This window comes from Poromitra crassiceps (assembly GCF_964638095.1).
Source record: "Poromitra crassiceps genome assembly, chromosome: 12".
Taxonomy (NCBI): Eukaryota; Metazoa; Chordata; class Actinopteri; order Beryciformes; family Melamphaidae; genus Poromitra; species Poromitra crassiceps.
Window position 1 is genome coordinate 30,896,706 of NC_139632.1, and position 24,917 is coordinate 30,921,622.

Sequence of the window (24,917 nt, forward strand, 5' to 3'; positions counted from 1 at the left end):
TGGTTACTGTGAGGCCATAATGTCTTCACACATGAATGTTTGGAAGAAGTCGGCGTATCTGAATGGTGTCAGCACAACTATGATGTGTGATATATGTGCCTTGTCCTTTTAATATTTTTATTTTATTTCATTTTATTTTATTTTGCAAACACATGTGTACTCTGTTATATCACAACTCTCACAATCTCTCTGTCATAGCAGATCGTAGAGATATTGTCAACGGTATATGATCTAAGATCGTCATATATCGCCCACAACCCATAGTGTGGAATAAATAGTTGAGTTATGGATGACATTGTAGCTATATCCTGATGTAGACTAAGAACACTCATTTGACCACCAGGCAATAATTAGGCTATCTTTTCAAAATTGCCACAATGTCCTTTCAAATGGCAGCAAAACTTTTCATCAATAAATCTGAATGTTCTCTGCTCATAAACATCACATCTCTGCAAAGAAAATAGACTTGCCCTGACATATGTACCCCCGTGTTTAAAATGAATTCCGATATTAAGACAGCAACTTTCAACACACAGCAGTCAGTTTGTCACTGTCACCTCAGCGTTATGATAGGCAGAATTCACACACACACACACACACACACACACACACACACACACACACACACACACACACACACACACACACACACACACACACACACACACACACACACACACACACACACACACAATGTCACATGACTTCTGGTTGGCTAGAGAGTGTCCTTGGAGGACGTGGCTTCCAGTCAAGACTTAAAAAAGAGTCTCCTCTGATTGGCTGGATGTGAATTACAAACGGTTCAGCATCGACGTATGGGACAGACATGGGATACAGACAGAGGAGACGGCACCCAGTGACAGGAGAGCAGACCACCCTGGATTGTGGATTATTACTCTGAACGACTGTGGAATTCAAAGTAAGATATAGACCCTGACTTTATTGAAAGATACTGTATAAAAGAAAGAAAAATAATTGTAAAGCAATAGGTTAATGTAACCGACATAAGTTTACACAGTGTAATAATTGCTTTGAGCAGAGAGGTGTGTGCACAAAATGTGGCGGTCTGCAAAAACTCTTCGGCTGGTGGGAATTTGACATTTTCATTTTTCCATAAATTAGAAAGTCTCCCCTACATATAACTTTTTGAATGAGTGCGATACCTCTCTCAGATCAAAAGTGACCAGTATTTTAATCTGTTATGTGTCTAAAAGTAAAACATGATAAAAAGAGACTTTAAACATAATTCATATCACGTATTTTCTACAGTGGCCTTCCACCAAAACCATAAATATAAATACTTTCCCTTGTTTGTGTGTGAAAATAATCATTCACCATGATGTACTACGGAGATTAAATTAACCAAATCACTCAAAATAACTGCAAAACTCATTCTCAACAATGTGCAGCAGCGATATGTGAAGGGTTTCTGCAGGCCACCACACATATATAAATATATATATAATACAATTATAATATATAAATATATAAATCATTATTTATGTGTATTGTACCTCATCTCTTTCTGGAGGCTTGCTATATGCCTAGGCCTCATTATAAACACCCTTCCTAAGCTTCACTCGTCTTAGAGCCCTTAGTTTGATATGGCCGACAGTTCCTAGTCCTAAACGTCACCAACCGAACCGGAGCTTTTATATTTAGGGGTTCAAGCCCTGAAGGGGCTGGAAACCCTATTGTAATTGCTATGTTTATTATTCTAATTCCTCTTTTCCTTGCGTAAAACCGTGTATATCTCAGAAACCCTAAGGCCCACAGTAACCAAATTTTGCACATAGGCTAGGAAACCCACCCACTACTCAGAAAGAAAAAAATATATACCAATCTACTAAAGTTTGGCGATATAACCAACACCTCATTTACCTGTTTTTCTAAGCATCCATACCATTGGGCCAATCCCTGAAATTTGGCCCAATGACAGATATTCAAGCCCCTTCGGAGGCAATAGGCTTGAACCCCTGGTATTGCCGCTTGCGGCTATATTTATTTTAAAGCTGGAAAATGGATATTCTCTGAGTTCCCCCAAGGGAGGGAGAGGGTTAGTAGTTTTACTTGGTTAGATACTTGGCGCCCGATGAAACAGAGATAAGGAAATGTCTTTGTAAGGAGAAACGCAGAGGAAGTCATTACAGCGAAGGAAGTCACTAGAGCCGTTTTCACACATGCGCTTTTTACCGGTAAATGACCGGAAAGCGGTCTAATGCTATATTCACACATGTGAGCCCTCAGGTGTGAAGGGAACTTCCGGGAAATGGCCGATATTGATTTACAGGCAATGTTCCTGTACGCATGTGTGAAAACAGCTTAGGGTGAACTGTCGTCTGGCACCTAAAAGTTAACTGTCTGGCACTTGAGGGTTACAACCAAGTATTCTTAGTATTAACCAACCACTGAAGTGTTATTATTATTTACTGGCAAAAGAACTGGCATCACAGCAAACAACAGTTAGGCTACATCCAGGCAATAAAAGATAGAACTTTTTAACTAGTTCACAGAAATACAATGAACATAAAGAGTTTAAGGGAATCATCCTGCTCTAATCTTGTTTTTTACCCCCTTTCTATCTGTTTTCTGATTCCCCCACATTTTCTCCTCAATTGTACTTGGCCAATTCCCCCCTGCTGCCCCACCTTGTCGCTGCCCCATTCTCTCTGCCGATCTGGGGAGAGCCGTAGACACACACAAGCTTCCTCCGATACATGTGCAGTTGCCAGCCGCTTCTTTTCACCCGAGAGCGTCGAGCTTCAGAAATGGGTGGCCAGAGGAGGCGCTAGTGCAGCAAGACAGAGCCAGAACGCAAACTCGTCTGTTCTATCCTTAAGTTTGAGCCTGGCTCAGTTCTTGAAGCTCGCAATGTCGCAGGCACACTGGCAAGAGTGTGATGGAGGCCCCTCTCTCCCATAACCCGCTGGCCAACTGGGTGTTGACCAGCACCTTCTAAGTTGTCTTGGGCTGAAGCCCGCCTTGGATTCCTGTTCCATTCATCCTGGTTGTCCCCTTCCTTAATCCTGGATATCGAAGCCATAGACCAGAACCTAGAACTCTGTCCTGTGCTCATATTTATATCCTTGATGACTTTGGAAGTAGGACATGATGTCATAACCCCCGTCACAGCCTCGATGATGTCACAGATTGCATTGTGATGTCATCGACGTCTAGCATTGTCTAGTTGATTATGACATCGTTGGTCGGATGTCACATAATGTCTGATGTCACTGGTTGCATTGTGATGTCATCTTCGCGGTGATGATGTCATCACATGATGTGTCATCCAGGGACAGCTTCCAGGGACCTAGCTGGACCCAAAGGCCCAGAATCTGATCCGGGGGCCACCCAGCCTATAGGCATTGACGCGAAGCCTTTATAACAGTGTGTTTGTACCAAAGCGTTAGATATCATGCAATCGAACAAATACATTATCAGTTACCTTTTATGATCTGGCTGAGAAAGTACTTTTAAAAGATTATAACAAGGTTATGTGATGAAGATTATTCTTTACTCATCCCAGTGGTGAAATTGTATAATTGTCCTTTGAATTGAAAATATTGTCGAACTTTACCAGGGAGCAACGATGACAACGGTTGATGAGAGACTCTTGAGCACACTGGATGCTTTGGCAGAGAAAGACTTCAAGAGATTCAAGTGGTTCCTTTTGAAGCCTCCTGAGACCCTGAAAGGCTTCGGAGCCATCCCAAAGAGCCGACTGGAGAATGCTGACAGGGAGGACACAGTGGAGCAGATGATGCAGACCTACAACCAACGCTCTCTGGAGGCGACCAAGAAGATTTTGAAAATGATCAACAGGAATGATCTAGCACAGAGGTTGGGTATGTCATAGGGAGATAAGGATACAAACACATGAACAGCTGTGGAAAGAGTACAAATAATATGATCTGCTCAAATAGAAGTACTGTTACTTTGGTGAAATTTTAATCGAGTGGAAGTAAAATTACTGGTACCTTCCTGTCCTCCTGGTGACAGATTCCGTCTTTTGTAACATTCGCGTAGCGGTCATTTTGAGATTTTTAGTCCCAACAGTCTGAAATTAGGCCAATGTTTTTTTGTGTGTGTGTTTTACAAAAGTGTGACAGTCTTCATCCTAGAGACACTTCCGGTCACCCTGTACTCAAAATAATCACATATACCCTAAGGACACATTCTGTCCTCCATTCACTCATTAAAAAAAGTCTAAAAAGTGCTATTTTCTGACTTGCAGCCATTTTTTACGAAAGTCATGCATTTTATTTTTTTATCCTATCCTGGACCAAAGACATTGAAATTGTAAAAAAAAATATATATATATATTTGGTGAAAATTTCATGGCCTCAAAGTAATTTTCGTTGTTTTTCCATTGGTTTCAATGTTAACTTTGATGATAATAAGTTATTTACAGGACGTAATTCACGTTTTGCAGGCGCCCCTATGGCCTCTGTTCCAGGCCGTTTCCGTATGTTTATAGTGAATCATTTTCAGAAATGTCTGTTATGTGTATGTAATGTGAGTTATAAGCTCCTAACCCCAACCCTAAGATGAACACTCAAGCCTCGATAGAACCTTCACACAATTATGACTTTTGCAGCCGGTTCTATATTTGTTAACTTCTGCTCTGCTGTTATTCTGCATTCAGACAGTAGATGTGTGAAGAGAGGCAGGCTGCCTTGTGACTGTTTCTTTTGAGTTCCATGCTCTCTCGTAAAAAGGCAGGTGTCATTGTGTTGTGATTGTAACAGCAAGCTCTTGTAAAAGGGTCTCCAGGGGAAGGAGGGGGAGATCTGCTCTCCCACTAACCCTCACCATTGGAGCCCCTAGCCTTCCCCTGGAGACCCTAAACCTAAGCTCCCTGACCACATCCAAACCCTAACCCCAATGAAGTGGCTACCAGTGCCTATCTCTAACCCCCTGCCCCTATGCCTAACCCTAACCCCCTGCCCCTAATCCTAACCCCCTGCCCCTATGCATAACCCTAACCCCCTGTTTGTATGCCTAACCCTAACCCCCTGCACCTATGCCTAACCCTAAGACCCCTGGCCCTATGCCTAACCCCCCTGCCCCTATGCCTGACCCTAACCCCCCTGCCCCTATGCCTAACCCTAACCCCCTGCGCCTATGCCTAACCCTAAGACCCCTGCCCCTATGCCTAACCCTAACCCCCCTGCCCCTATGCCTAACCCTAAGACCCCTGCCCCTATGCCTAACCCTAACCCCCTGCCCGTATGCCTAACCCTAAGACCCCTGCCCCTATGCCTAACCCTAACCCCCTGCCCGTATGCCTAACCCTAATACCCCTGCCCCTATGACTAACCCTAACTCCCTGCCCCTATGCCTAACCCTAACCCCCTGCCCGTATGCCTAACCCTAATACCCCTGCCCCTATGACTAACCCTAACTCCCTGCCCCTATGCCTAACCCTAAGACCCCTGCCCCTATGCCTAACCCTAACTCCCTGCCCCTATGCCTAACCCTAAGACCCCTGCCCCTATGCCTAACCCTAACTCCCTGCCCCTATGCCTAACCCTAAGACCCCTGCCCCTATGCCTAACCCTAAGACCCCTGCCCCTATGACTAACCCTAACTCCCTGCCCCTATGCCTAACCCTAAGACCCCTGCCCCTATGCCTAACCCTAAGACCCCCTACCCAATGCTTAAACCCAACCAGTGGAGACCCTGACCCTGGCCAGCCAGGTCCCCCGCAGACCCTGTCCCACCAAAACGCTTGTTTAATGGTGCACCCGTGGGCATACATGAATTGTGCTCAAGGGTACCGTGCTCATTAACATCCGATGCACAAAGTTGGTGACAGAGCAACAAAAGAGGATGCGGTCAGAGTGAGAATGTGTTGCAGAAGCTGGTGGCTTATTGGCTCATGTTAAATTCAAACCCTTGTAACCTCTCTCTCTTGGTGTCAGGTGAAGTTATTCTCTGGCTTGTCCTGGCTGCCATGTTGGTCTGATTGACTGCTCAAATTTTAGTGTGGCTGTTAAGATGACGAATGATTTCGTTAATATGTTTCTTTTACTTGATGCCACAGCTCCTGGAGACGGATTCACAGAGGCTGTTCACAGAATGATTCTTAGAAATAAGCGTAAGTTGTGAATTTCAACATCTAAATGAATAATTACATGACCATCCATGTCGTGCCCCAGGTGCTGAGCATTACTCTTATTATTAAGATACATATTTTCATTCTGACCTTGTTTTATATTTCAGTGTAAGATTTGTATTAATATTAGTGTTTTGCAATTGTTTACGTACATATGTCCATATTCTGCATGGCTGTATTGGGAAAATGTTTGTGGCAAAATCATTCACTTTGCCATATTCTTTCAACTTAAAGTGTAGCAGTATTGTTTATATAGAAATTCTCAATCTGAGAACACACAAAAAAGTGAAAGTAGCTACTGTGCTTTAGTATAGTATGTGGCTGCAGCTGTTTGTTTTGGCTCTCCTGTAAAATCTACAGCAACACACTTACGCCCCTTGCTGCCCTCCCTCTCTCTCTCTCTCTATCTCCCTCGCTCCCTCTCAGGGGTTGTTGGTGGTGTCGGGAAGACTTCAGAGAACAGAGGAGCTTCCTCCAGTCAACCACAGTCTGCTTCTCATCAGATGGAAGGTAAAGCTATTCTCTGGCTCATCCTGGCTGCCATGTTGGTCTTGTCACTGTTTATTTAGAGTGGCTGTTAAAATGATGGATTTTAGTCAATTATGTTTCTTTTAGGCCTACTTGATGTCACAGCGTTCTGGTGCCATATTCAGGAACATTTTTAGCTCAGCACTCTTCTAATTTGCATGGCGATTAATAAATCATTCATTCTTTGGAATTAGCATGTGAATTCGAAGAGTGCTGGAAACTGTGATTGATAGGCTATTATACTCGTAACTTGGCCTAAAACATCCTAGCAGGTAGCTTAGGAGTGATTTAGCCTTGCCCAGAAACATCATACACCCATGTTTCTCCACAGCCAGCAAAAGGGAATCCTCCGATGATGAAGATGGTCGCAAGAAAACCTTCAAGTCTCCTTTTTGGGGAAGACGAGAAGAGGCTCGAAAGGAAGGAGGACATCCCACCCTCGAACGTAAACGTTCTTTCTCTTACAGCTGAAGATGAAAAGACAGTTCTCAGCCAAGGACTTTCCTTTACTTTCACTAACTCTGTTGATCCCTTCACTCAAGGTAGACTAGATGCATTTACATTTGTCTTCTACTTCATCTTAAAGTTATAATCCGGAAGATTTTCATGTAAATAAATGTCTGTAAAGTCACTATATATCATCAACTGAGTTAACATAATGATGATTGAGCCTATGGCCCATTGATGAAAGCCCTTGCATCTCTCTGTATTGCAACATTTATGAACTTGTGTCTGTGGCCACACTTTCCCCGCCCCCAAACACACACAAAACAAAAATATATCACAATGCAGTTCTTGGCGTGTTTCCCATCACCCAGCACCCACCCCATTCACCCGCTGTTGTTTCCGCGTTATTATGATCCCACTGGAGATTTGGGCAGAACACGCCCTGCGCACGCCTACGCAGCAGTCAAGCCTTCACGTCACATAATGTGACACTGTTTGGATCTCACCTGCAATTACTGCTCATGGCCATAGGTGTCGTCAGGGACAAGAAAACTGAAATCTTCCGGATTATCACTTTAATGTTCTCTCAGTGGTTCCAAAACTGGGGTACGTGTACCACTAGGGGTATGTGTAAATCCGTTCAGGAGGCAAACCTTCAACTCCCAATTCTTATTTCGTAATGTTATATTCTTTAAAGGGTGGGTTATCATTCATCATCATCCTACAGCCTACAGTATAATAATAAAGGTGAAGTGTCTGTCTGGGAGAAGAATTGTGTTCAGCCACAGCTATGCCATTTTACATGAAATCGGGCTGAATTTTTCAGGAAGTGTAAAGAGCACCCCTGTGGGTGACCTAACACATTTTTTAATTAGGTCATTAATTGCCAAACATGCAACTTGGCCATGCTGCACAATGGCTGTGCAGCCTCCACCACGCATCAGTCGGGGCGGAGCTCCCGCAGTCTGGCTGCCTGTTGAGTCTATTTTTCGGCCTGGGCCCCATTGGGACTGGGATGGGGGGTGCTGAGGTTCTCCTTCATTGACTGAGGGATGCCCTAGGTTAGAATAGTTTAGGTTAGGCTGTAGATTAGCGAGACCAGAGGTATCAAAGTCTGAGACCATGGGCCTCCCCTCAGACAAAGCTTGGAAAAAGGTGCCTCTCCTTAGTTACATGTTGCTTAGTTTCACTAAGTTCTTAGATGCCTTTACAAAACATCTCCAAATGTACTGTATCTCTGAAGTGTCTCTTTAATCAAAGTACGGTATGCACATTCAGAGTATTCTGTGTTTTCAAAACTTGTTATAGCTAATGTAAAAACTTATGTAATGTAAAATAAATAATTAAAAAGTAAAAAAAAAGTAAAAAAAATAAAAACTAAGTCACTCCCACTCACTGAGCCTCCCCTGAATCTGTTTGGGCTTTGGAGCCCCCCTGGGGAGACCCACCTCACACTTTGAAAACCTCTGAGCTAGATTTTTTTTTTTAATTGTTAGTTCAGGCTAAGATTAGATTAGGACAGGGCCAACTAGGCTGTAGATTCCTTGTGTGCTGGTTAGTTCCGGTTAAACGTTAGAGTATAGTCAGATTGTCTGCAGCTGTTGCTCGTTTGACCCAGGCGCTGGCCGGTTCCAGTGTGCCGCTTCTGCATCGGCCGCTGTTGCCCTGGCCGCTGCGGCAGGGTTTCCAGACGGAATGAGTAGCAGCTGTTTGCCCTAGGGCTGGGCGATAATTCAGTACTATCGTTTGTTGTCTTTCAGTGGTATCATATCGCCAGGTAATTATATAGCCTAATAGAGGGTATGCATGTGATGTCAGAGGCAGAAGTCACTGTGGGGTCACGCCCACTGAGTCACAGCAAGACTGAGCTTGAATGCAGTAATCAGCCTAGATAACTGACACCTGCTGCTCAGGGAGGAACTTGACACTCATTTTGACACTCGTTCCTGATTGAGGGGGCGTGTTTCAGTGGGTGTGCATGCCCTCTATTGGATTACGAAATTTTTACTTTGGCCTATATGAACCATTTTCTGGGAAACGGAAGGACAGATAACAATGCCAATTATGCCCCATATGTATTTTTTCAACAGGAGAGATAGAGGACAGTGGGGGGTCGGGGGGTTCAAGTCACTGACCAAACACTCTATTTCAGTGATTGCGGTCAGACTATAGTCATTTAACACTTATTTGAACACAAAAACATCGCTGAATGCAGCTTTAATTGGTGTCAGGTTTCACCAAACAAGTGACAACAAAGTACACACTAAAGCTATTGTCCCTGTTTGTTATTCAGAAGCAATAATACAGTATATAAGTAAAAAGGCACAGAAGACTTTGTCCATCATATCACATACCGAACTGGAAATGTCTGTACATGTCTTATCCAGAATCGATTACTGTAACTCACTGTTCTCCTTTCTCAACAAATCATCTGTCAACCAACTCCAGTTAATTCAAAACGCCGCTGCTAGACTGCTCACCAAGTCAAAAAAATCATGTCACATCACCCCCATCCTTGCCGCCCTGCACTGGCTCCCTGTACACTTCAGAATAGATTTCAAAGTCCTCCACGGTCACGCCCCCTCCTACATCTCAGACCTCCTCCTCCCATACTCCTCCAGCCGGTCACTGAGGTCATCCAACCAGGTGCTCCTGGCGGTCCCCAGGACCAAACTCAAAACTAAAGGGGACCGAGCCTTTGGGGTAACGGCCCCAAGGCTCTGGAATGCCCTCCCCCTGGCCCTGCGAACTGTCCCATCAGAAAGCCATTTTAAAAAACAGCTCAAAACACACTTTTACATACAGGCCTTTGGCAATCGTTAAACAATCACTGCTTTTACTTTTTACTTGTCATATTTGTTGTCTTGTCCCATGCTTTTATTGTACTTTGTTGGTTTTTTAATATATAGTTTTATTGCATTGTATTGCTTTTCTTACCAATGTAAAGCACTCTGTGCATTTGTGCTGTGAAGGGCGCTATATAAATAAAGTTTTACTTACTTACTTGTATCACAAGGCAATTTATTTTGTTTAAAAAATGGTTAGCTGTTACACAGTGGGGTACGGTGGCGCAGTCGGTAGCGCTGTCGCCTCACAGTTAGAAGGTCCTGAGTGCGATTCTCGCCTGGGACACTGTGGGCGCTGTGGTTGTGTTCCCCCCCATATCTTCAGTGCCTACTGGGCTATGTAAGGGATAATGTATATTGAGGCGGTGATTACAGGGGAAATAATGACCGACAGGTGATGATTGAGCCCGACGCGCAGCGGAGGGCTTAATGATTCACCTGAAGGTCATTATTTCCCAGTAATCACCGCCTCAATATACATTATCCCGCTTAGAACACGGCCTACAACTAAATCATTCAATAATCTGACAAAAATAATTATTCAAATAGATTTTTGAATAGCGTTTTCAACGGCAAAGCGGTTTCATTCGTAATTGGCACACAAGACACCACAGCTGCAACTGGTTGGCCTAATTAGTAGTGTTTGCTGACAAAAAGCTCTTATCAACTGATTAATCCAGGTGTGGCAGAGCAGCGGTCGGTTGTCGAGAAATAATGACTGGTGAATATTGTTGATTGACCAATCAGAATCGAGTATTCGAGAGAGCCGTGTTCTAACTCGTCGTAAGGGCCTTTCTCTCTGTGTGGAGTTTGCATGTTCTCCCCGTACCCCCCAGGGGGTTCCTCCGTATATAACCCCCCCACTAAAAACATGCAGAAGATCAGATCGTCATCGTCATCCGACCAGTGACGACAACATCCGAAGTTGGTCCCCGGGCGCTGTACGAGAAAGCGACCACTGCTCCTGGCCTGCCCCTCGGAGGAAAGGACATGCCTGGATGGGTTAAATGCAGAGGACACTTTTCACCGGCCACCGTCAGCATGAGTGTGTTGTGGCCGCATGCATGTATTGTGGTGTTCGTGTGACAATAAAAGACAGGCTTGTCTGTTACGAGAGTGTGGCATTTCATTCAAACATACAAAATATGAAGCTGGTAGTGTTGAGGTTAAGAAAAATCTTGGATGTCGAAATCACAACATTTCTACTTACAGCTCTGGACTCTGCTTCCACAACCACACCCACTACCACGCTCTTCTTCGTTGGAAGAATAGGATCAGTCGGTGTTTGATACCTGGGCCCAGTTGCACAAAGCACCTTAGGTTAAGATTTCCCTTAGAGTCAAGAGTTCAGGTGTCCATAAAATAGAATCGGCTGCACAAAACACCCTTAAATCTTGTGCTTATGTTTTCCTTAACATTTATAACCTTATGGAGAAGATTTAAGGGTGTTTTGTGCAGCCGATTCTATTTTATGGACGCCTTAACTCGGACTCTAAGGAAAATCTTAACCTAAGGTGCTTTGTGCAACTGGGCCGAGGGCCTTTATTTATGTAGTATGTTAATACGCAAATTATGTTCACTTGAAGACTGAAGTAGGCTATTAAAGGGGTTGTGAGAGATGTGAGATGATTAACGCTTACAGGTTCTATTCATACAGGCAGCTCTCTCTAGGTCTTCGGGTGTAATACTGCTCATGTGTCCCATGGGAAAAATACAGAGTCGCTCTCATGAGAATGTACAAAGGAAAGAGTGTTACACATTTGGTGCCGTTTCTAAACACATGAGCAGAAGGGAGGTGTAGAGAGCTTTGTTCACAGTGCTGTATATTTGGCGAGGTGCATTTTTGCATTTAGAAGAGGCTGTCGACATCGCCCATCTCCACCACCACAGTCTTCAGCTGGGAGTAGTACTCGATTGTCACTTGGCCGTTCTCTCTCCCAAAGCCTGGTGAGACACAAGGGGCATCATGAGATGCGTTAATAGGAGCACTTGACATTTCATCGATTTGTCCTACTTTCATCCAGCAAAGAGGGCTAATTAAGTGGATTCACTGCGAATTGCAGTCTGCGATAAAGTGGGATACTATCAACTCTACACATAACACACACACACACACACACACAGGGATTCATCACATTTTGCTATTCTGGCCTAGAGATGCGCGGATAAGCTTTTATGCCACCCTAATCCGCGTGTATGCATGAACCATGCGCCCGCCATAAATCCGCGCAAATTATTTCGTATTATTTATAGTACCCACTGTGCACCCGACATTTCACAACGCAATAAATGAGCGATTTGGGTGGATGAACTTACTGTTTCTGTTGCCGTCGACTCCAAATAAACTTCCATGCTGTATTATAATCCAGTCCAGCACTTGCCCATGTAGCATACGAGGCTAACGCTATAGCTTTAAATTTAGATCAAGACTGGATTGACCTGTATGGGAAAATAATACAAGCGCATCTTCTCTTCCAATGTCAGTGGAGACTCCTGTTTGATGTTCTGGTGACATCATTGACCATATAAGGAGTAAGAAAGAAGGCCATCGACGTTGTTGCGTGGCTATAGACGGGTTTCTGTGCAACGTCATCACATAGATGCCCGCGCATTGCCGGGGTAGAAAGCCACTCCACACATTAGACATGTATGCTCCACACACTCGTTTGAGTTGACGGCCGCCTCGCCTGGAAAGCAGACGAGAGCAGCCGAGCGCAGTCAGGTGAGGCGTCAACAAGTCAAACACCCCCGCAGCACACTCACTGCTGCGTTTCTTCTTCTACAGTTTTGTTTAACAGCGGTTTGTAAACAAATTAAAACATGCATTAGCGCCACCCAACACTCACTGCTCAAATGACCCAGCCCTTCAGATGACTTATTTTATTGTTAATGTAGGCATTACAGGTGGTATTTATGTAAAATGTACAGTGACAGCTTGGAATAGATAGAAAATTGAAGTTTCTACACTTCACTGTGGGTTTGTGATGCACCTGTGTTGAACCAATGGGCGATCAGCTCGATGCGTTTCTCGTCATCCTCTTGTCACTGCGCGATGCGTTTCTCGTCATCCTCTGTCACTGCGCGATGCGTTTCTCATCATCCTCTGTCCCTGCGCGATGCGTTTCTCGTCATCCTCTGTCCCTGCGCGCGTACACACCCACCAATGTTTGTATACAAGAAACCCGTCTATTTGTTTACTACTGCCTTGGGTCCTTCGGGGGTCTATGTAACAATAGGCAGCTAACATGTGCCTGATGAAAAATTAAGCTTAAAATACGTCCCTAGACTAGATAACGTAATTACATCATTTCACCTGCCCGCAACCCATCCGCTATTAATCAGAATGTTTATGTTTATGATCCGGGCGGGATATCCGCGGTCAGAGCGTTTATAACTGCAGCCCGCGCATCTCTATTCTGGCCCCTTAGACTTCGAGCTTAGACTGAAGTTGATAGTAATATCCCACCTGACATCTTGTATCCTCCAAATGGCACCTCCACAGGACTGACGTTGTAGTTGTTGATGAAGCAGGAGCCTGCCTGCAGGTTCTCGGCCACACGGTGGGCTCGTGATATATCCCTACAGGGAGAGAGGAAAGGCAACAGGGAGTCTGAGAGTGAAGAGCATGCAGGCAACACACTCCTAAAAACGGCCAAAACGCTCAGGTGGCTTCATCTGTCTTGTGGCTACAAACACTCGCACCATGCTCCATTCTTGAGCAATAAATCCAAGTTTGTAATTGCCGTACTTTAATGGTTGCTTTGTGGAAAGCCTGGATTGCATCCAATCAGGTCCAATAACGTTCTTATCTCCGAGTGCAAAAGGTCAGTGCTGCTGTGTATCAGCTGTTGCATCAGACCGCAGAGTTATGACCAATTCAAGCATGCGCTCGGTTTTTTTTTTTATGATGCTGACCTGGTGAAGACTCCAGAGGCCAATCCAAAGGTAGTATTGTTGGCCCTCTGGAGAACCTCTTCTTCTGTGTCGAAAGGCATAACGGACATGACGGGGCCAAAGATCTCCTGCTTCACACATGTCATATCATCTCTGCAATCATCTGTTGGCAGAAATGATTGTGTTGTAACATACTGTATGGTGTGTGATACAACAACAAATATGCAGATGGGAGAAAAGCTATTTTCAAACTATTTGATGTCAGTAGTTGTGTTTCAAAAGAATAAATTAATCATATTATTGGGAAAAATATATAACAAAAGACACACCAAGTACACACGGTGACATGAAGTAGCCCCCTTTCAGTTTGGGGTCACTGGGGGTGAACGGATCCCCTCCACAAAGCACTTTTGCTCCCTGAGGAAACAGAGATATTGGTCAAATAACTACAAGAACTAAAAATAAGGATAACTAAAGCAAACAGCTGAACTTGATATAGTTGCTTTGAGGTCAGGTATATAATGGTAAGAAGATACAGTTTGGAAAAGTACTTAAGTGCTACAGCACCTGGGTTATGTGCAGGTTGAATTCCCTGCTAAATAGAGAGCCAAAGTGAACGTCACTTCCTGCTTCAGCACTGTACCAGAGATTTTCATCCGCCATTTATTTTCCCATAGACATTTCGTAAAATGTTGATAAAAATAGTTTTACTTGTTCAAACCAAACTGTTCAGATATATTCAGAAACAGGAGAAATCGCATAACATTTCACTCTGATCAAAACGTAAAAGAAATGCTGGTTTAAAGAAAATATTTTTTCTATGTTGTTTTTTTAGGTTTTGGTCCGAGTGAAATGTTCTATGGTCTCTCTCGATTCTAAATATAGCTGAACCGTTTGGTTTGACCAAGTAAAACTATTTTTATAAGCATTTAACAAAATGTCTATGGGAAAATAAATTGCGGAAGAAAATCTCTGGTACACTGCTGAAGCAAGAAGTGACGTTCACTTTGCCTCTCTATACGACTCCACGATTAAGCAATTAAACACTAAAGATTGATCTCATTTAATGAGATTAAAGATTATTCACACACCTCCTTCTTGGCCTGATTGACAAATCCCAGCACTTTTTCAAGCTGCGGCTTGCTGATCAGCGCTCCCATGCGTGTGCCCTCCAGCAGAGGGTCACCAACTGCGATGGCCTTGGCCCTCTTGACCACCTCCTCCAGGAAGCGTGGCATGATCTCTCGTTGCACATACACTCTGGTCCCGTTGCAGCAAACCTGTCCAATTGAGACAAGATTTTAACTGGTCACAAATGATGAAAAAGGCTCTTTGATCGGGTCAAGCTTTGACAAAGTGCGCTATAATAGTCATGATTATTACTAGCCAGCAGTGTTGGGCAAGTTACTTTCAAAATGTAATATACTACATATTACTAGTTACTTTCATTTGAAAGTAATACGTTACTTTACAATATTACTGTCTGTGTAGAGTAACTCATTACTTACTACAGTACTTTTGCAATACTTTCCCCAAAATAACAGCAGTAGCAGAATGAGAGGGAACCACCCCGAAAAATAATTTCAACCGTCTTGAAGTCTGTGTAAACAATCCAAAATTCGAAATGTTATCCTTTTCCTTTGTTATTCTCATCTATAGTGGTTATTTGCATAAAAACAGACAATTTGATTAGGAAATGATTGTATCTTTATTTAAAATTTGATAAAAATAAAAATAAACCCAGGAAGACGAGTGGTCGTCTTGGCGGCAGCTAATGGGGATCCTTTTAAATAAACAAATAAACAAACTCAATTTGTAACTTGTGTTACTTGACAAAGTAACTGGTATAATATTACTGAAATCCTATTGGTAATAAGTTATATTACTGAGTTAAGATTCAAGATTCAAGAGATTCAAGTTACTGCTAAATGTAATATATTACGTGTAATATGTTACTTTTGTAATGAGTTACTCCCAATGTGAAAAGGGAGGCAGTCTTATGTAAATGATACAATAGACAAAAACCTGATTGCCTCACCTGTCCCTGTGTGAGGAAGTTTGCCATGAGCGCTCCTTTCACTGCATTCTCCAGCTCACAGTCCTTGAAGATGATGAGGGGAGATTTCCCCCCCAGCTCCAGAGTCACAGGCTTCACTCCCTTTGCAGACATCTCCATGACCTGAGTGAATGGAGGACACACTGTCTTATCAAGGAGAGCACTTTGTTGCCAATATAAAAAGGCTCATTTCAGTGAGGTTCGTGGATAATATTCTCAGCTGATGTTGGAAAAAGTGATCACGGAGGTGGCTAGCTGATTCTTTCTCAGAGCAATATAAATAGCAAACAAGACACCCTTGGTTTTGCTAATGTGCAGCAAGTTTCTCAATCTTTTTAGTTGCAGCACGACAATGTCACGGTAGAAATCGTAACCCTTTTTTTTGGACCGCCTACCTTTTTGCCGGTTGCAACGCTACCGGTGAAGGAGACTTTGGCTACCATGGGGTGGTTGCAGAGCAAGGTGCCAGTCTCTGCTCCACCTTGAACCACATTGAAGAGGCCCTCGGGCACACCTGCCTCTTTGTAGATCTCAGCCAGTATGACGGCAGTCACAGGCGTCATAGGAGAGGGCTTAAACACCATGGCATTACCTTAACAGTGACAGGAAGTCAACAACACCGCTGTTTTAGCATTTCAAAGTCCACAAGAAGAAGAGACACGTGTTCTCGGGAAAAACAGGCAGAAATAAACGTATCAAACACGGTGATGCATAATACACCACATGGCTGTAATGCACGCACTCACCACATGCCAGGGCAGGGGCGGACTTCCATGACGCGATCTGGAAGGGGTAGTTGAAGGCGCCGATTCCCACACACACACCAAGGGGCTCCCGTCTTGTGTAGGCAAACGATCCCCCGGCAAGCTGCATATGCTGGCCTACATCAAACGACAGGGCAACCCAGCTTATACAACAATGCACGACTGACTTCTGACATCTGATAACAAACATTTAGAAAAGAGATGATTATACATTTTTGAAAAAAAAGATGTCAGCGTGCCCACCTGAAAGTGTGGGAGCCAAGCCGGCGTAGTATTCGATGGTCTGCCAGGCAACATCGATGTCCCCCTGTGCTTCAGTAATGGACTTGCCATTGTTGATCACTTCTAGCTTGGCAATGTTGTCCCTTCGCTCCTGTTTACATTGGAGAATGTGCAAACAGATGAAAATGGATGTAAAGCAGAAAGGTGGAAAAACTGTATCTATTCAAAAAAAATATTGCACGGTGGTAGTTGGTGGTATTACATTTGTATAGAGAGGCAAAGTGGAACGTCACTTCCTGCTTCAGCACTGTACCAGAGATTTTCATCCGCCATTTATTTTCCCATAGACATTTCGTAAAATGCTTATCAAATAGTTTTACTTCGTCGAACCAAACGGTTCAGCTAACGCTTTGATCGGGAGAGACCACAGAACATTTCACTCGGACCAAAGCAAAAAAAAACATTGAAAAAATATTTTCTTTAAACCCGCATTTTTTTTTAACGTTTTGGTCCCAGTGAAATGTTATGCGATCTCTCCTGTTTCTAAATATATCTGTACCGTTTGGTTTGAACCAGCAAAACTATTTTTATAGGCATTTTACAAAATGTCTATGGGAAAATAAATGGCAGATGAAAATCTCTGGTACAGTGCTGAAGCAGGAAGTAGGCGGTCACTTTGCCTCTCTATAGCTTTAAGATGATGCAATCACAGTGTCATTCGGGGTCAAGTCCTCCTTGCCCACGTGACAAAAGGGTTTACAGAAGGACACAACCAATAAATTATTAATTGTTATTCTGTGCAAATATGGGCCAGCAGTGAGGCAACACATTTGTATATTAATGAACAACTAATCCTGCATACTGGCAAGAGTGTACATCTCATTTAGTTGCGCAACACTGTGATATCTGCCCGGCGACTATCTCACGATGTGAGTGGGAACTAAACAGTTCAACCGTCAGTCAAACTGTCGTACCCTGATGATGCGTGCTGCCTCCAGCATCACCCGAGCCCTCTCCATGCCTGACATCTTGCTCCATTTGAGGTAGGCAGCGTGGGCACTCTGTATGGCCTGATCCACCTCCTCAGCCCCGCATGGCACCATCTGACACAAGACACGCCCTGCAGAGACACAGAGGAAACATGCATGCTGCTGGTGGTGATAGCGTTCCACCAGTATGAAGCTGACAGACTAAACTACCTCAATCTACAGTACAGTAGTACAGTACTGTAAAAAAGAAGAAGGGAGGGATTGAGTTACATAACAACCAGGGCCGATTTTACACTTCATGGGCCCCTGGGCTATTCATCTCTGCAGGGCCCCCCCCTCAAGCGGAAGGGGGGGCTCCAAAAAATTTGAGTGTTTTTTTTAACCCTTTTTAGCCGTATTTAAAGGAATATCTCATTTTAAATCAACATTAGGATTATACTGTTGTGATGTCATTATTCAGTATCTTCTCCTTTTCTCACTAACTTTCATGTCACCACCTGCTCTCCTGTCAGCATTCTAACTTACAAACACAAACTGTAGGTTTAGCCATCATGTTCTTTCATAAACAGCCTGATTGGAAAGAAAACATTGCCACTGAGATGTCACAACAAGCACTTTTATTATTATTATTTAGTATTTATTATTGCTGTTATTATTACAGTGCACACACACATTCTCACAATTATTGCACAAATCAATCAAGCAGTATTCAAGTCTGTTCGTACCTGAAATGTCTTCTTCCTGACTTTTGCCGTGGCAAAGCGTTTGACTAGAGTGGTGAAGTCCAATGTTCTAACAATGTCACTTTCCAATGACATCAATGTCAAGTGGGTGAGCCTTTCTTGTCCCATTGTAGACCGTATCCTGTTCTTGACAAGCCCAAGTTTTGAAAAGGAGCGCTCTCCAGAGGCATTTGTTACAGGGAGAGTTAAGTAAATCCTGAAGGCAATATCCACATTTGGAAAAACTGATGACAGGTTCCTTATTATTTGAAGCAAGTGCCGCACACTTTTATTGTCTTTGTTTTTGATGAATTCTTTGAATTGCACTATTTCATCTACAAATTCGGGAGCCCTCTCACAGGGTTCCATGTCGTTGTTCCGACCTCTCGCTGTTCCGACCTCCCCTCTCCCAGCCCCCATCCCTAAACCTAACCTCCCCCAGACCCTTACCCAAAACCTAACCTCTCCCACCCCCACGCCTAAACCTAACCTCCCCCAGACCCTAACCCAAAACCTAACCTCTCCCACCCCCCACGCCTAAACCTAAGGTCGGCATTGCGAGTGGTCGGCATAGCGGGTGGACACCCTCTCACAGTGGATGTTATTACTCTGCAAAAAAATTTGAATGGCGTCAGTAAAAAAAACATTTTTTGCGAAGACCCTGGACAGGGGGCCCAAAAAAAAAACATCCAAGGGTCCCCCCCCCCCACAAAAAATAAAATATTTTTTTTTTTTTTTTTTTTTTTTGGGCCCCTTGATGTCCCGGGCCCCGGGCTTCAGCCCGGGTAAGCCCGTTGGTAAAATCGGCCCTGATAACAACCTGACTTCATATGACTCTAGAAGACTAGACTAGAGCCATAGAGGTCTGAAAGTTACATAACAACCTGACCTCATATGACTCTAGACTAGACTAGACTCATAGAGGTCTGAAAGTTATATGACTCTAGACTAGACTCATAGAGGTCTGAAACTTTTTTATGAGGTTCTCCAACTTTTTCACGTCAAGGACCCCTAAACTGACACGAATTAGATCACGGATAATAAGATAAGATTTTGTCCCAGGGTGCCCCATCTCATAAGATCTTTTATTTTAGATGTTTTATTAAAGTGCATGAAATGCATGACCAAAATAATACAATGTAATTGTGTTACGTTATGGATGGATTACTATTGAAAATAAATTATTCCCCTTCTTGCTGGGGAGTGGGGACCCCCTGGACCCCCCTCAAGGACCCATGGCGGCTCTAACCACTGCTCTGGTCTAGACAGTACGTGCCACTGACTTACATATCTTTGGACAGGGGCTAGTACATTTTTCAAATCTATGAAAGATGTAACAAGAGGGTGCTGAGATGCATTACATTATAGAGACAGTCCGCATGTCTGGGAACGCCCACAAAATGTTAAACGGCTGGCACGCGAGTGGGGTAAAACCGCCCATATATCTCATGGGCTGACTCACCAAAAGACGGTGCTGCGGCTCTAAACTACAGGTTGGGGGTTCTAGAGCAGAACACAAGACGTCTGCTCAGATGTGCGTTTACTGCGGTGGTTAAATCCCCGATCGTGCCTGCCTGGGCTGGGCTATCGGCTAAATTCTAACTTTGCTGAATGGATAGAACGGGGGGTTTTACCCCACCCTGACCACGCCCCCAGCCAGGCTGAGCCAGCTAAACCAGCGTCTATGACGAGACGTGGCCTCAGCCTATAAAACCAGCTGTAGTTAACCTTACCAGTTGCAGGTTCAAACACGGGCTCCGCGTTGGTCTGGTCCCTGGGGCTGACGCGTCTGCCGCCCCAGTAGTTCAGGGGATCCGTGACAACCACAGTCCCCGTGGAGGCACCGGGCATCTGGTCAACGAGCGACTGGGCCATTTTCCTCTGTAAAGTATCTGCAAGAACACAGTTACGGTACTCTTGTTAGAACCACACGACACGACTGCAGTGACTGCACTGCGTGGTCGTCAGAGCATGATAGCATTTGCATGTATGTAGCTACTAGCGTTACTAGCATTGGTGTGTGTAGCCATAAAAGCTTGCTAGCTAGCACAAAGAAAAGCACCAGCATAACGTTATACCGACAGCGGTAAAAGAAGAGCAGACACAGTTAACGTTAAATGGAAGTGAGAAAATATAAGCTAGCTAACTTACTTGACCGTGGAAGTTGGTGGCACCGGAATGGTTTGAAGCTTTCAACCCCTGGTCGAAGGTGAACGATATTTATTCATTCACTGACAGGTCATAGCGGGACACGGGACACGGGACAGGACACGCCTCTTTTATTATGTAACGGGGAAAACTGCTGGAATGCGATATGTCAATTCTCATCCCTGCAAGACAGTGGGCGGGTCCAACTGATTAGGCGAATTAATTATCTTACTGTAACCCCCCAAAAAGCTGGAACAAAACGTCCCCATATAAACAAAGCTTAAGAAACAGTGAAACGTGCTAGAATACTAGCTGATAAGTTGGGGGCGAGAAGAAACGAGGAAAAAAAATGGAAATATAAGAGAGAACTGCAGGGGCTACTTTTTGTTCATATATAGCCCCGATATATATGCAACTGCAAAATACAGTAAACCTGTTTTATTAGTTAACTTCTTCCTATTACTGTGTATACAGATCATGAGATGTTTAATGGTATTTCTGGATTGAGTCAGGTTGCAGTTCATCATTTATCGGCAAGACATTCCTCCTTGACAGTTCTCCATGTCCACTGGCTTGCTACATTCACGGTCACCTCCCTTGTTCGATTTCTAAAACTATGCACATTAAGTACAATTGAAGTTACAACCATTGAACAGTACTTTAAGTCACTGTGGTTCAGACCACCATGATCAGTATGCCAAAACATCCAAACTAAACTCAATAGAAAAATATGAGATCACGTTAAATACAAAAATATTAGTCAAATAATGGGTTAATCTATTTATTACCATACCTGGCCTGAACCCACCTTTCACATCGATGTCAAAGTACGTTTGCATAATAAAACCAGCTGAACAATGAAGAACAGAATCAGCGCTGGACAGAAGCCACAGTAGGTGTGTGACTGTCTTTCATAAATCAATAAAAGGTATTAACCAATAAAATGCAGCGTTGAGCCAAATTAAACACACTACTAAAATCTGACCATAAAACTTTATTAAACTGTAAGAAAAGAGGATGCAGAGAATGACATGCAATAATACTGATGAAAATTAAATGGTCAATTTATAATCAAGTCCCACACATGACATCTGCTGCATAAAAAGTACAAACTGTATATTCTCACCCATTGTAAATGGAAACAATTAAGACAGATTTTTAATTTGTTTCTTTTCTAATTTCTAAGTGAAAGGATCTTAAAAAATATTAATATTAAATATGAACACAAGAATCAATGAAGGGTCAGACTGAAGTGTGCAGGTGGTGATACAGTACTCAGTAGCTGGAACAGGTCAAAACAATGTTTATTCCAGTGCAGCTCTGTGCCAGCCATCGCTCCTGCCCAGTCACACAGTCACAGAGTGTGAGCAGGACTGTGGAAATTGTCCGAGGTGATTAGGAAAACTTGGCTGCTTGAGGAGGGGGTCCCAGGAAGCCTCCAGCTTGCTTTGTCGCAGCTCTGGAGGGTGCAAGACCCAGCATCTTCTGGATGTTCTGGAGAAACATGAGACCCCAAGCAGACAGTGAGCAGAAAATTGCCTCTCAGCAAAGTGAAAAGTACAAATAATCTGATTTGCTGGCTGAAGGTCATGTGACAATGTTCAGAAATGTATAAAGCATGAGAAACTGCAGGTTCAAGTGGAGATTGGATGTGAACACTTAAAGGTCCCAATTCGTGCAGCTGTAACCTCTTAAAAACGTGTGTCTCTGGTCCATAAAACATGATTCTGGATTAATCTGTCGAAAATATAGCAAACCCGTTTGTTGTGACGGAGTTCTCACTCCCTCTTCTGGCCGCTTCCCAAGAACGGCCTGTTTCTATAATATATTCAGAACTAACAGTTCCCATTGGCCGCTGAGGGAGAGCCCGCCCCAGGCTCCCAGCGGCCAATCAGATTAGCGTCTGTGGACCAGCACGCTAGGTTGCGAGTTATCGTTAACTAAACGGTACTACGCTAAAGAGGACATCTCAAAATGCCTAGACTTACCGAATGCACCTCTGCAGTTGCTGGATCACGTACAGTTGGCGTCGCTCCAGCTAGAAGTGTTAATTTTGTGGCTATAGACTAAATGGTGCAGGTAGCTTGTGTGAGAGAGACCCGCGCAGTATGCAGGAGGAAGCTAGTGACGTCCCGATTCCCCCAGATTCCCCTCTGGGCAAACGAAGCGTTTGGGGGTGTGGCTTGGAGGAGACTGCAGAGGGACGCTGGATAGGGACAAATCCAACTGTGGCAGTTCTGAGCGTGTGACCACTCATTACAGGGAGGGCTGACAGCAGTATATATGCATTTACAAGTAAAAACAGCTTTTGCACGGAATGGGACCTTTAATGATGCAACCAGTGTGTGTGTGTGTGTGTGTGTGTGTGTGTGTGTGTGTGTGTGTGTGTACGTACATACGTACGTACGGGTATGTATGTATGTATATATATATATATATATATCACGATAATATATCTGTGGCGGGTTCATAGGGTTATTGATCAATACCAACGATGATGACTCAACAATTACTTTGCCATGTGCTGAAATTAATGGATTTCAAAACTTACTTTCTGGCCTGTGCTCTCTGCTGCCCCATATGAATCTTGATGAAAATCTTTCACTGAGTATTAAAGGCATTGACACCAACCCAGGACTAAAGGTGTAAATAGGTGTAAACAGTGAAGGTTACCTGTCTGATGGACATGGTGCACAGGATGTAGAGGAAGATAAAGGAGCAGTCCGTGTAATCCTCGCCCAGGAGGTTGCGATGCGACAGGCCCTGGATGTAGGACAGCGGGACAAACGGCAATTTGGCCACGACCCTCCCATCGAAACTGAAAGTCAAACGAAAAACAAGAAGCAGAGTGGTGAGAAATCGACACTGACATTTTGAAGTACTGGACTGAATTTTAAAAGCAGACGTAGCATTTGCCGTACACTCTACATTCAAAGGAATATTTGACTCCAATGGAAGTCAGAGTTCTCATTATTTAATAACTATATTTGTATTCACTTAAAGTAATACAAAGTGCTGTATAATAACGTTACAAGTGCTGTGAAATACAGAAAGACACACACACACACACACACACACACACACAAGTAATATTTTCTAGTCATTAGTAGTGATGCCATTTGGCACTTATTGATAAAATATTCAAACTGCTGAATGTGCTGATGCTAATAGTGTACGTGTATTAAAACAGGTAAACATCTGACCAAAAGTGAAATATAGCTTTAAACCTGTGTAACACTATCACACTTACATGGAGTTAAACATGCCCATCAATGCGGTGAAGCAGAAGCCAATGGCAAACATAGACTTCATGCGTACCTAAAAACAAACAAATGTCAAATCAAAACAGTCTTTTTCTTTGCAGATAACATTTCATCATTATATAACAACACATGCATTGCAAAACAATTGTCTCTCACCATAGACAGGTCTCTGTTGTTGTTCTTCAGTTTCTCTTCTTGTCTTTCTGTAATAACATTTAGCAGCATGTACATTACTTGTCATTCAATCTGGGACAGCCCTGCCGTTTTTCCAGGCTTCCTGTACAGCGCGCCTCTCCTGCCACCGTCACTTCCTTTTCCGCGTCCGTGCTCCACTGTTTACAGTCTGAATAGCAACTTACACCGTGACTTTAGAGTAATTTTCCACTGTTGTTGTAAGACGACTTGACGTCTTCTATGCAGTTTTAACGTTATTAGTGAATAGCCGAAAAGGAAAGCGGAAGTGACGGAAAAGCCACCATCACTAGGTCCTTTTCTGCGTCCGTTTAGGCTATTTGCTAATAACGTTAACGCATAAACACACTGCATAGAAGACGTCAACTCATCTTACAACAACAGTGGAAAATTACTGGAAAGTTGCGGTGCAAGTTGCTATTCAGACTGTAAACAGTGGAGCACGGCCGCGGAAAAGGAAGTGACGGTGGCAGGAGAGGCGCACTGTACAGGAAGCTGGGGAAAAAGGTAGGGCTGTCCCCAGAGTCTATTTTTCAAATAAAAATTGACTCTGGGTTAACCAGATTGCTTGCCATGAAACACTGAAATTGTCCTATTACCCATCATTCAAAGTAGACCGATTACAGTCCTTAGGATAGAATTTCTTCTTCTTACCAATCTTTTTCTTCTGTTGACGTCCTGCAGATTCTGTGATGGTTTCCTTCTTCTTCTCAACTGATATCAAAACA

The 24,917-nt window shown here is 43.6% G+C and overlaps 3 protein-coding genes across 3 annotated transcripts in view; 1 reads left to right on the forward strand and 2 right to left on the reverse strand.

The window, feature by feature from the left end:
* Positions 1 to 835: 835 nt before the first annotated feature.
* LOC310786821 (uncharacterized protein) lies at positions 836 to 8,470 on the forward strand. Its single transcript, XM_083648129.1, has 5 exons — positions 836 to 919; positions 3,581 to 3,845; positions 6,047 to 6,100; positions 6,545 to 6,628; positions 6,978 to 8,470. The coding sequence occupies exons 2-5, from the start codon at positions 3,590 to 3,592 to the stop codon at positions 7,115 to 7,117; spliced, it is 534 nt and encodes a 177-aa protein (XP_083504255.1). The 5' UTR covers positions 836 to 919; positions 3,581 to 3,589; the 3' UTR covers positions 7,118 to 8,470.
* A 714-nt stretch (positions 8,471 to 9,184) lies between these two features.
* On the reverse strand, positions 9,185 to 20,849 carry aldh9a1a.1 (aldehyde dehydrogenase 9 family, member A1a, tandem duplicate 1). The gene is made up of 12 exons (XM_083648128.1): positions 20,738 to 20,849; positions 20,320 to 20,478; positions 17,850 to 17,995; positions 16,897 to 17,026; positions 16,636 to 16,770; positions 16,285 to 16,481; positions 15,872 to 16,012; positions 14,925 to 15,113; positions 14,163 to 14,250; positions 13,855 to 13,996; positions 13,406 to 13,518; positions 9,185 to 11,883 (listed from the first exon to the last, which is right to left on the reverse strand). Exons 2-12 carry the CDS (start codon positions 20,459 to 20,461, stop codon positions 11,789 to 11,791), a joined length of 1,518 nt encoding a protein of 505 aa, XP_083504254.1. The 5' UTR covers positions 20,462 to 20,478; positions 20,738 to 20,849; the 3' UTR covers positions 9,185 to 11,788.
* A 702-nt stretch (positions 20,850 to 21,551) lies between these two features.
* Positions 21,552 to 24,917, reverse strand: part of tmco1 (transmembrane and coiled-coil domains 1) — a 4,738-nt gene continuing 1,372 nt past the window's right edge. Inside the window, exons 3-7 of the mRNA XM_083647786.1 lie at positions 24,844 to 24,903; positions 24,154 to 24,200; positions 23,985 to 24,052; positions 23,408 to 23,552; positions 21,552 to 22,228 (exon numbers count right to left, since the gene is read on the reverse strand). Of these exons, the coding sequence (XP_083503912.1) occupies positions 22,130 to 22,228; positions 23,408 to 23,552; positions 23,985 to 24,052; positions 24,154 to 24,200; positions 24,844 to 24,903 (419 nt within the window). The 3' untranslated portion in view covers positions 21,552 to 22,129. The remainder of the gene's footprint in view (positions 22,229 to 23,407; positions 23,553 to 23,984; positions 24,053 to 24,153; positions 24,201 to 24,843; positions 24,904 to 24,917) is intronic.

What these genes read in the sequence shown, in the direction of transcription:
- aldh9a1a.1 (XM_083648128.1), bottom strand. Translation starts at nt 20,461, where the DNA reads ATGGCCCAGTCGCTCGTTGACCAGATGCCCGGTGCCTCCACGGGGACT. An exon ending in ACTTCCTCACACAGGGACAG is followed by an intron (nt 15,114 to 15,871) that starts GTGAGGCAATCA and finishes TCAATTGGACAG; the next exon opens with GTTTGCTGCAACGGGACCAG. An exon ending in CATGTCACCGTGTGTACTTG is followed by an intron (nt 13,997 to 14,162) that starts GTGTGTCTTTTG and finishes TTCTGCCAACAG; the next exon opens with ATGATTGCAGAGATGATATG.
- LOC310786821 (XM_083648129.1), top strand. Translation starts at nt 3,590, where the DNA reads ATGACAACGGTTGATGAGAGACTCTTGAGCACACTGGATGCTTTGGCA. An exon ending in TGATCTAGCACAGAGGTTGG is followed by an intron (nt 3,846 to 6,046) that starts GTATGTCATAGG and finishes TTGATGCCACAG; the next exon opens with CTCCTGGAGACGGATTCACA. An exon ending in TGCTTCTCATCAGATGGAAG is followed by an intron (nt 6,629 to 6,977) that starts GTAAAGCTATTC and finishes GTTTCTCCACAG; the next exon opens with CCAGCAAAAGGGAATCCTCC.